This window comes from Amblyraja radiata, chromosome 8 (assembly GCF_010909765.2).
Source record: "Amblyraja radiata isolate CabotCenter1 chromosome 8, sAmbRad1.1.pri, whole genome shotgun sequence".
Taxonomy (NCBI): Eukaryota; Metazoa; Chordata; class Chondrichthyes; order Rajiformes; family Rajidae; genus Amblyraja; species Amblyraja radiata.
The window spans coordinates 49,847,822-49,860,113 of NC_045963.1; the positions used below are offsets into that span (position 1 = coordinate 49,847,822).

The 12,292-nt window shown below is 40.0% G+C and overlaps 1 protein-coding gene across 4 annotated transcripts in view; it reads right to left on the minus strand.

The window, feature by feature from the left end:
- akt3 (AKT serine/threonine kinase 3) overlaps positions 1–12,292 on the minus strand; it is a 340,627-nt gene that overhangs the window by 76,996 nt on the left and 251,339 nt on the right. For 3 of the 4 annotated variants that reach the window (XM_033025854.1, XM_033025851.1, XM_033025853.1), the window contains exon 6: positions 8,651–8,782. The exons of the other annotated variant lie outside the window; for it this stretch is intronic. In XM_033025854.1, the coding sequence (XP_032881745.1) occupies positions 8,651–8,782 (132 nt within the window). The remainder of the gene's footprint in view (positions 1–8,650; positions 8,783–12,292) is intronic. 4 annotated transcript variants of the gene reach the window in all.

The window sequence follows — 12,292 nt, forward strand, 5'->3', positions numbered from 1 at the left end:
TAGTCAGTTAGTTTGGAGGGATTTTATGTGGTGGGGGGGGAAACTTTAATTCTTAGTCCCCTACCTGGTCGGAGAGGCGGGGAGCGAGCAATGCCTTACCGGGTCGCCGTGCAGTAAGTTCCGGAGCGCTGTGGCCGCCGACTCCCAACATCGCGGAGCTGGGGCTGCGGGCGTCCGGCCGCGGGCGGCGCCGGTTGTAGCTCCGACCCCGGCGAACTCTACCCCTGGCTGTGCGGCGCTCCAAATCCAGCGCGGCCCGCGGCCGGACGCCCGCAGCCCCAGCTCCGCGATGTTGGGAGTCGGCGGCCACAGCGCTCCGGAGCTTACTGCACGGCGACCCGGTAAGGCATTGCCCGCTCCCCGCCTCTCCGAACAGGTAGGGGACTAAGAATTAAAGTTTCCCCCTTCACCCCCCCCCCCCCCCCCTTCACATAAAAGCCCTCCAAACTAACTGACTAACATTTAAGCATTGATTTACAGATGTTTAAGTGTCTCCCCGGTCTCTGGGGAGGAGGTAGCCGCTACAGTAGAACAGACCTGGGTTGACCGTGGGTCGTTTGGGTCAAATTTGGCACCAAACGCGAGCTTTGGTGTGCAGACGACATCCTGGAAAAAATGTCCGGTTTTCGGAGCTTTTCGGTTTCCGGAACTCCGGATAAAAGGTTGTGCACCTGTAGCATAAAATCTTGATGTATTTTATTCTTGGGGAGATTCCATTAAGAGGATATCCAAGATAATGAATAACAACCTTTATATCTATTAGCTTCAGTGTCTTTGGTGACTCACAGTCACAATAGTAAGGTTGATCCAGAAGATTAAGGAACAAGGGATCCAGACCAACTTGGCCAACTGGATTCAAAATTGGCTTGGCCATAGAAGGCAGAGTGTAGTAGTGAAGGGGTTGTATTCTGACTGGAGGTTTGTGACCAGTAGTGTTCTACAATGTTCAGGGTTCAGATCGGTTTGAGATATATAAATGATTTAGATGAGAATGTAGACATTTCATTCCTTTTTTATCCCGCACCCTCTTATCTCCATTTTACCTCTCGCCTTTGTTGTTGTCTCCACTCATCTGCCCATAATCCCATCCCACCTGAAACCATCTATCACTTACCAGTTTTGTCCCATGCCTACCTCTCTTTACCAGCTTTCTTCTCTCTACTCCATCAGTCTGAAGAAGGGTCCCGACCCAAAATGTCTATGCCCATTTCCCATCACGGATGCTGCCTGACCCACTGAGTTCCGCCAGCACTTTGATTTTTTGCTTTTGAATGAAAATGTAGGTGGGCTGATTAGTAAGTGTGCAGAGGGCACAAAAATGGTGGAGTTGTGAGTAGTGAAGAAGGTTGTGAAAGAATTCAACAGGATATAGAACAGTTATAAATGTGGGCAGAGAAATGACAGCTGGAATTTAATCCAGACTAATGTAAGGTGTTGCACTTTGGTAAGTCAAATATACAAAGCATACAGTAAAATGTTGGAACTTTTAGGATTATTAATGTATAGAGGGATCTTGGGGTACAGGTACATAACTCCGTATAAGTGGCAACACAAATAGATAAGGTGACAAAAAAGGCACACAGCACACATGCCTTCATCAGTCGGGGTGTTAAGTGTAAAAAGGTAAAAGTCGAGAAGTCATGTTGACATCTATATAAAACTTTGGTTTGGCCACATTTGGAGTATTGTGTGCAATTCCGCTTGCTGCATTACAGGAAGGTAGTAGATGATATAGAGGAGTTCCACCAGGATGATGGTTGAATTAGAGTCTATTAGTTATTAGGTGAGGTTAGACAAACTTGTTTTTTTTTTTCTGGAGTGTTGGATGGTGAGGAGGACTTAAGTATATAATATGAGGCATATACAGTGTGGATCAGGGGTCGGCAGCCTTGTTCTGCATAGGGGCCAGAACCCATGTCTGTGAGCGGATGGCAGGCCACATCTATTGCCATAGTTAATAAATGGTGGTAATAATAATAATACATACCAACTAAATTAGTAATTAGTAATAATACATACTAATAATGCATAAATTAGTAATGATACATACTAATAATATACTAACTAGTGTGACACTTGGTGTTTTTCGCATTAGTTTTCACGTGTTTTTCACATCTCAGATCCGTCTCCGGGACTGGCTGTAGCACCCAGGTAGCCTACGAGCCCCGGGACTGGCTGCACTTCCCAGGTCGCCTGCGAGCCCCGGGACTGGCTGTATCGCCCAGGTCGCCTGCCCCGGGACCTGCTGCAGTTCCCCGGTCGCGAAAACTAATTGGGGAAAAAAAAGCCTGCGGGCCTGATGATTTCGGGTTACGGGCAGGATCCGGCCCGTGGGCCGGAGGTTGCCGAACCCTGGTGTAGATAGTCAATCTTTTTCTCAAGGTTGAAATGTCAAATAATGGAGGCCATAGCTAGAAGGTGAGGGGTGAAAGTTTAAAGGAGATCTAGATTGCAAGTTTATTTTTCAGATTGGTATGTACCTAGAATGCACCACAAGGGGAGGTGATGGAAGCAAATCTGCTAACATTTAATAGGTATTTTGACAGGCACATGCACAAGCAGAGAATTGAGGGTGACAGGCAAATGTGCATTTTAAATTGACATCATGATCGGTACATAAGTTGCGACCCAAACAAACTGTCCTACATTTTATGTTAGAAATGGGAAACTTTATAGACTTAAGAGACTTTAATAAGTCTAATATTTATAAAAATAAAAGTATAACAATGCAAACCTAAAATATTATCAATGTCCAATGAGCAAAATGAAGCAAAATGATGTGGATTTTGGACATCTGAAATAAAAATAAGATACCCGGAACAGTCAACAGATCAGGTAGAAACTCTAGAGAAAGCTCTAAAGATATATTTCAGCTCTGATCATTTATCAGAACCGTGACAAAGTTATAGAGATTAACAGGATTTAACAGAAGCGAAAGGCTCAGAGAATGAGAGAACAAGAGAGAAGTTTTCGAAAGGATGAATGATCAGAGCGAGATGAGGATGTGATGATAGTGCAAACTGAAAGAGGGTCATTAGGGAACAAAAGACCAATCTGGAGAAAATATAAATGGGGGCAGCAACAAGATTAAGCAATTATCATAGCAAAATACAGTTGACGCCAAAATCCAAAATAGATGATTCTCAATGGTCAGTCTAGAATCTGTAATTAGTCCCCAGTGAGACAATTAGGTAATTTTCCTCAATATTTCTCGTTAAGTTGTCAAATTGGGAATGTTATGCAGAATTAATGTATTACACAACAGGAAGTTCCATGTTATACTAAGTTGATATTTCCCTTGTCCTCATCTACAATGGCCTCACAGTCAATCGACAATCTCCATAATTTTTAATAATTCCCAATAAATAACCCAACCCCTCCAAGATTCTCTAATTCAACTTCCATCACCACCAACATGCACTTCCCTACCCACAACACTTTCTGCATATTGCCGAACGAACTATCCCATTCCAGGAATTCCCCTGGTGCTTAATTTCCTATATCCCTCTCTCATGCATCCCATTAATTACTCTGATTTATTTGGCACTTTCCCACACTAAAGGACAACTTATCGTCAATAATGAACCTACCAACAAGTCCTTGATATTTGGGAGGAAACCCGAGCATTGGGAAATTGTGCCATGTATGTGGAGTTTGCACAGAGCTTAAGATCTAAATCAGCTCATTGGAGCTTTGAGGCAGTAGGACCTCTCCTGTACTACCATGCCATCCTCATATTTGGTCGCCTCTACATTGGCCAGACTACGTATGATCTTCCTTGTTCTCACCTTCAATGGATACTGAGCTTCCAAGCACCTCACTTTGATTCTCCATCAGACTGTCTTCTCTGACCTCTTTGTCCTTTGCCTTCTACTCAATTTAAACTTGAGGAGTAGCACCTCACCTTCCAACCAGGCACAGTGCAGGTTACTGGGATCAATAATACCATTTTGTAAGTTTAAACATTTCAGATAATCATCATTTTAAGCATTTGTTTCAGATTCCCAAAACTTACAGTATTTGCCTTTGAATTTTAGCTAAGGGCAGCACAGTGGTCCAGCTGGTAGAGTCGCTGCCTCACGGTGCCAGAGACCTCTGGGGCTGTCTGTGTTGAGTTTGCACATTCTCCCCGTGACCACGTGGATTTCCTCTGGGTACTCACATTTCCTCCCATATCCCGAAGGTGCACATTTGTAGGTTAATTGATTTCTGTAAATTGCCCTTAGTGTGCAGGGAATGGATGTGAAAGTAACTTAACACGGAACTAGTGAAATCAGGTGATCCAATGGTTTGTGTGGACATGGTGGGCCGAAGGGCCTGTTTCCATGCTGTTTCTCTAAACTCTATCCTGTTTTACCCATTCTACACATTCATCCCTTTTTCTCTCCTACTCTTCCCCCGTCACTCCATCTTAAAATCTTTCTCTTACTTAACCCATTTCTGATGAATGGACTTAATTCTGAAGCATTAATTTGGTTTATCTAAGCTGCTGCCTGACCTGCTGAGTAGTTTCAGAATTTTGGTTTATGCCATTGATCTTTGTCATATATTCATCCATGGCAATGTTGAGAGTCAGTTGGATTTTAGTGGATGATAAAGTATTAGTTTATTTAAGTGCAGCATGAATTATTTTAAGAACAAATCAGACCACCAAATATTCAAAATAGCAGACCACAAATATCCATCACTGTTTTAAACTTGCAAAAGGCAGGAATGGTGATATTCAGTTTGTCAATTGCTTTGCTAATCTGAACATTGACATTTGGGTGAGAGCAAAGTACTGCAGACCAGAACAACAATCAAAAATGTCCATACATAAACTCATCAGCAATTATAATTAACATGTTGAGTGTTCCTCGGCATTCTCACACTACCTCCCTACCACCTTTCCCTCCCACCCTAATTTAGTAAATCAGAAGTATATAGTGGGGCCTGCAAAATGTTTACACACTGCAGTAATAATAAAACAATATTTTGAAAAACTTGAATATTTCAATCCACTAGGTTTGTGGAATTGTATTTCATTATGATTACAGGGATGTTATATTTTCATTGGTTCCTGGTGGAAACCCCACTTTTAGTTCTGTGCATTGGCCTGTAGGTTCATGCATTGATCAAATGTTTACAGAAATGAAAATATTTATGAGGCTAATACAAAACAAATATTGATACCTCCCATGATTCTCTTAAATGACAATTTTAACGTGTATTGTACCATTGCATATGGAATCAAATTTAAGATAAAGCTTATGGGAAATTGTTCTTAGCTGTCATTTTAAAGTTTCCACAAAAGTGCAACTGGACATCATGGAAGATCAGCAAGAAATATCTACAGTATATAAGAGTCAATAGTCATGAATATTGGTCATCATATATTTTATCAGTCTAATAAAGACAAGCTTTGGTTAGGCCTTGTTTGGAGTATTGCATGCAGTTCTGGTCACCCCATTGAAGGAAGGATGTGGGGACTTTGGAAAGGGTGCAGAAGCGGTTTACCAGAATGCTGCCTGGATTAGGGTGCATTCATTATACGGAGAGGTTGGACAGACTTGGATTGTTTTCTCTGGAACGCCGGAGGTTAAGGGGAGGCCTGATAGAAGTATGGAAAAATAATGAAGCATTACTAGGGTAGAGAGTCAGAATCTGTTTCCCAGGAAGGGAATATCAAACACTAGAGAGCACAGCTTTAAGTTGAGAGGGGCAAAGTTTAAAGGAGATGTGCGGGCAAGTTTTTTTTACACAGAGCATGGTGAGTACCTGGAATGTGGTGGAGGCAGAAACGATAGTGGTATTTAAAAGACTTCTCGATCGGCACATGGATGTGCAGAGGGTTAAGCGATATGGATTATGTACAGGCAGGTAAAAGTTGGTCTTAGCATCGTGTTCAGCATAGACATTGTGGGCCAAAGGACATGCTCCTGTGTTGCACGTTTCTATTTTCTTGGACTTTATAGGATAAATAGAAATGGTTTTTGATTGCATTTCCGAACAAGGTGGATAATTTTAGCTAATTAAGGTGTTGGAATTATAATTCCGCTGCAGAACTATTTTCTCAAAAAATTATTTCATTCTATCATTCCATGAGTTTTGGCAAGGTTCTAAATGTTATACACATATTGCATCATACTGTCAATTTTAGTTTTAAATCAAATATATTTTAGTGCGAACTAACAAGCGTAATATAATTTAACATTGGCTATTATGAACGTTGAAGGAGATACAATGCCCTCCATAATGTTTGGGACAAAGACCCATCATTTATTTATTTGCCTCTGTACTCCACAATTTGAGATTTGTAACATGTGGTTAAAGTGCACATTATCAGATTTTAATAAAGACCATTTTTATACATTTTGGTTTCACCATGTAGAAATTACAGCAGTGTTTATACATAGACCCCCCATTTCAGGGCACCATAATGTTTGGGACACAGCAATGTCATGTAAATGAAAGTAGTCATGTTTGGTATTTTGTTGCATATCCTTTGCTTGCAATGACTGCTTGAAGTCTGCAATTCATGGATATCACCAGTTGCTGGGTGTTTTCTCTGGTGATGCTCTGCTGGCCTGTATTGCAGACATCTTTAGCTTATGCTTGTTTTGGGGGCTAGTCCCCTTCATTTCTATCTTTAGCATATAAAAAACATGCTCAATTGGGTTCAGATCGGGTGATTGACTTGGCCACTCAAGAATTTACCATTTTTTAGCTTTGAAAAACTCCTTTGTTGCTTTAGCAGTATGTTTGGGATCATTGTCTTGCTGTAGAATGAACCGCCGGCCAATGCGTTTTGAGGCATTTGTTTGAACTTGAGTAGATAGGATGTTGCTACTACCATCAGCAATTGTATCATCAATGAAGGTAAATGAGCCAGTACCTTCAGCAGCCATACATGCCCAGGCCATAACACCCCCACCACCGTGTTTCACAGATGACATGGTATGCTTTGGATCTTGGGCAGTTCCTTTTCTCCTCCATACTTAGCTCTTGCCATCACTCAAATATAAGTTAATCTGCGTCTCATCTGTCCACAAGACCTTTTTCCAGAACTGTGGTTGCTCTTTCAAGTACTTCTTGACAAACTGTAACCCGGCCATCCTATTTTTGCGGCTAACCAGTGGTTTGCATCCTGCAGTGTAGCCTCTGTATTTCTGTTCATGAAGTCTTCAGCGGACAGTGGTCATTGACAAATTCAGACCTGACTCCTGAAGAATGTTTCTGATCTGTCGGACAGGTGTTTGGGGGTTTTTCTTTATTATAGAGAGAATTCTTCTGTCGTCAGCTGTGGAGGTCTTCCTTGGCCTGCCAGTCCCTTTGCGATTAGTAAGCACACCAGTACTCTCTTTCTTCTTAATGATGTTCCAAACAGTTGATTTTGGCAAGCCTAAGGTTTGTCTGATGTCTCTAACAGTTTTATTCTTGTTTCTCAGTCTGATAATGGCTTCTTTGACTTTCATTGGCAAATCTTTGGTCCTCATGTTGATAAACAGCAATAGAAGTTTCCAAAGGTAATGGAACGACTTGAGGAAGGACTAGGTGCTAAGAGCTCTCTTATACCTGCATTAAGGAGGCAATTAAACACACCTGCGCAATTACAAACACCTGTGAAACCATGTGTCCCAAACATTATGGTGCCCTGAAATGGAGGGGACTATGTATAAACACAGCTGTAATTTCTACTTGGTGAAACCAAAATGTATAAAAATGGCCTTTATTAAAATCTGACAATATGCACTTTAACCACATGTGATTTATTTTATTTTATTACAAATCTAAAATTATGGAGTACAGAGGCAAATAAATAAATGATGGATCTTTGTCCCAAACATTATGGAGGGCACTGTAGATTCAAGTTGTATAGCTTTCTATTAAAAACTACAATCTGTTTTCCACTTTTTTCGGTGTATTGTTCAAGAGCTCAAATAGGAGCTGTAATGATGTTAATGATCCTGCATAGCTAGTTTAATTGTATGACAGAATTGATTCCTTTGCTGCCTTTGTGTGATACTATACTTTGATGAAATGATAATAATGTAATCCTGGCTATGGAAGTTCTCTGATTTTGATAGAAGTGATTTGTTTTTTCATGTCAAGTAGTTGCTCCCTTGTTGTCTCTTGTAGAGAGAACATACAGTTAAGTTGCCCTCCTAATCAATGCTTCTGTTCTCCTCCACAACACAAGACAAGATCACGAGTAAGAGAGAAAATATCAATCGGAATTGGATTTCGCAAATGGTAACGCAGTTTATTTCCCCACATAAGCCACTGCATATGTCTTTAAAGCTTATTAGTTTTCATAGTTTGCATTGTTCGCTACTGATACATAAGCTTCATGATTGGTTAAATTTTATCTAAAGTTCTATTACATAAACTATGACGTATATTAATTACAGAATAGAGTCTTCTTGCATTTAAGAACTTAGAAGGGAATTAAATAAATAAAAATTATGATTTATAATTTACTGTTTATAACACAGGACATCCCTGTAACATGAATTGATTTATGTCAATAAAGCATCAGAAATAAAGCAACTCAAAGCACTTAAGGTATTAATTGTCCGTATTGTTTTTTTCTTGAAAACAGTCACTACTTTACAATTTAACTGCAAGAATATTAATATTTTCAATTTTTCAGTAAACCATTTGTGCCTACCTTTGCAATAATAATTTCTTTCTTTAGAATCTTCATTGCATAATATTTCCCAGTTGCCTTTTCCTTGACTAAAATCACTTTGCCAAAAGTGCCCTTTCCCAGTAGTTTTAAATAATCAAAGTCATTCATAGTCTGTAAAAAATAAAGTGAGGTGGGGTAAAAAGTCAACAAAATAGAAAAGGTATTTGGAACTCAATAGGAAGCACCATTTGTCACAGAGGAAAAGCTTGTCTGAATTGCATTCTAATCAATATGAAGTGTGCAAATTAATCTTTAGAATATCACCAAGGGCAGAAAAATTACTATTCAGGGCCAACAGGTGTATTAAAAGTAGATGTATTTGGAAAAATACCCTAAGCCATTAATGTAAACATTCCTCGATATTAAAAAATACATATTAAATATGAATATTTTGCTTCTTTCTTGTTCCATCTCGATTTAATTCATTCCCAGCCATTAAATTTACTGAATCTCCCATCCAGAGGCCCAATGGATCTTATAATCTTAACCAATTTCTGGTACACTTACTTCAAGTAAGTAGTACTTACTTACAAGTAAGTGTGTACTATGTAAGTATTTATACATAGGATGGATGTGTAAATATGGATATTGTAATATATATGTATTACTATATACACATAATACATACATATTATGTACATATTATACAATAATACATATTGTATTATATAAGTATACAATATATGTCCCTGCACAATCTGCCAAGAGTTTATGATTTCTCATCGGAACATTGTTTCATTTATATTCAAGGCCCTTGCCATTCATGGTATTATTTTGGACATGGATATCCTTGCTTTTTCTGAAATAGAGCTCAAAGGTGACAATACCTTGCTTTCATTAAAACTTTCCAGGCTGCACATACAGTTTGTCACATGTTGCTCGCCAACCCACTCAGGTGACCAACTAGTCCTCATTGCAGAAAAACAAATCACAGCCTGAACTAGCTACGAGGCTAAGTTCTCTGCATAACACTACTCATCTCACAGGGTCCTAACCCAAAACGTCACCTATCCATGTTCTCCAGAGATGCTGCGTGACTTGTTGAGTTACTCCGGCACTTTGTGTTCTGTGCAAGATTCCAGCAACTGCAGTTCCATGTGTCCACATGTCTCACAATTGCCCAAAATATTTCCATATCCAGGTCACAGGTCAAGAACATGATGGAATATTCCCCCATTAACCAATGAAAGTAGCTCCAACAACACTGCTGAAAATCAACAGGGTCTATAATAAAGTGGCCTGCACTTAATTCCCAAAGTTAAACCTTCAATCCCATCACCATCCGAAAGAGGCAAATCCGCCACTTTAAGGCCTTTTCCATGCCTTCAGCATTTCCCATCTAGAAGGACAAGGGCAGCAGGCACATTGGAGCAAGTTTCTCTCCAAGTCATAAGCCATCCTGACATGGAAACTAATTGCCATTTTTTCTTGATCAAAACCAAGCTTCTTACTACAGAAGGTCAAGGAGGTTCCGCACAATCATCTCAAGAAATATGAGGTCAACGTGTGCTGCCATTGTCTGCAAAGTACCTTCTAATGCAAGAAATAATTTAATTTCTTTGTGTTGCTGTGGAAAAGTATTACATGGGCAGTTTACAGCAGGCAATTACCTAAGCTTTGACTCGCCATTCACTGCAATATTTCTGTAGCTGTACATAGGACACATTCCCTCATCTGTTTTTATTTCCAGCATTTGTGTTTTTTAACATTTTCTTCTACTTGTCTCATCAAGAATTCAATAGGGATATTCAGCACGGTTTTGTGAGTGGGAGATCGTGTTTCATGAATTTGAATTTTTTGAGGAAGTAACCAAGAAGGTTGATGAGGGCAGGGTGGTATGCACAATCTGTATAGACTTCAGCAAGGCTGTTGATAAGGTTCTGCCTGGTGGGCTGCTCTTGAAGGTTATATTGCATGGGATCCAGGGAAAGCTAGCTAATTACAGAATTGGCTTGATGGTAGGATGCAGAGGGTGATCATGGAAGGTTGCTTTTCAGACTGGATGCCTGTGACTGGTGGTGTGCTGGGCTCAATGTTTTTTGTCATCTTCATCAACAATTTGGATGAGAGTGTACAATGCAGACTCAATGTAAGTACGCAGATTGCACTGCAATAGATGGTATTGTGGACAATGAAGATGATTATCAAAAATTGCAGCAGGATCTCGATCATCTAAGTAGGGCGAGGAATGGCAAATGGAGTTTAGTTTAATTAAATGCGAAATGTTGAACTGTGGGAGGTCAAACCAGTGTAAAGGGCCTGTCCCACTTGGTGATTTTTTTCGGCGACTGCCAGCGTCATATCACTGTCGCCAAAATATTTTGAACATTTCAAAATCCAGCGGCGACAAAAAAAATGTCATCACGCCACATCACGCTGCAAATTTTTCGGTGACCTGATACGTCAATCAATGATGCCGGCAGTCGCCAAAAAAATTGCCAAGTGGGACAGGCCCTTAAGACTTTTACAGTGAATGGTAGGGCCCTAGAGAGTATTGTAGAACAGAGTGACCATGGAGAACAGGTACTCACTTAAAGTTACTTCACAGGTGGACAGGGTGGTGGACAGGGTGGTGGGCAGCTTTTGACATGCTGGCCTTCATCAGTAAGAGCATCAGATATAGAAGTTGGGGTGTCATGTTGCAGTTGTGCAAGACATTGGTGAGGCCGCACTTAAAGTATTGTCATCCGTTTTGGTTACCCTGTTGTAAGAAAGATGCCACTAATCTGTAAAATGTGCAGAAAAGATTTACAAGGATGCCGCCTGGATTCAAAAAAAAAAGTCATAGGAAGAGATTGGGCAGGCCACGGCGTTATTCCGTGGTGATCTTTTAGAGGTGTATAAACTAATGAAATATAACAATAGGGTGAATGCACACAGCCTACTTCTCGGAATCAAGAACTAGTGGATATAGGTTTACGGTGAGAGGAGAAAGATTTAATCCTGGTGGGGTGGGGACATTTCCACACAGAGGGTTTTTATGTACATGGAACAAGCTGCCAAACAAAAAGGTTGAGACAGGTACATTAACAACATTTAAAAAACATTTGGGCAGGTACTTAGATGGGAAGTTGTAGATGGAAATGGATCAAATGCAATGGTGATCAGCTGCCTTCTTGGTGTCATGTAAAAAGCATTTTATAGCTCTCAATGCCTATTAGGGAGACTCCGTTGCTGTCAAGTGTGAAACACTAAGATTTTGAAAGCCTAAGATTTTAAAAGTAATTTTAAATATGGAATATAAAAAATGACAAAGAGTAAGGTTGGAAAATTGACTGCCTGTTCAATATATAAACCACAACTTTGACGATCATCGGTCTGACATGGCTGAACACGGTTAAAAAGACATGGGCCTGGGTTTCAAAGTAGGATGAACTGTCAATGTTTGGCATCATTACGCAGAAACTGACCTCCATGTAAATAGAAATCTTTCTGAAATCACTGAATTGGTGAGAATATCCTCTATGGTGAGAATTTCTCTAAAACAATTAAATATATAAAGTGAAATTAAAGCTTTTTAGCATGCTGATTTTCTGTTTTCATGTCTTCAATATGAGTGGTTGCTCAGTAAATTTGATGACATCTTTACTTCTCAATGACATAGATCACCTATAACTATGC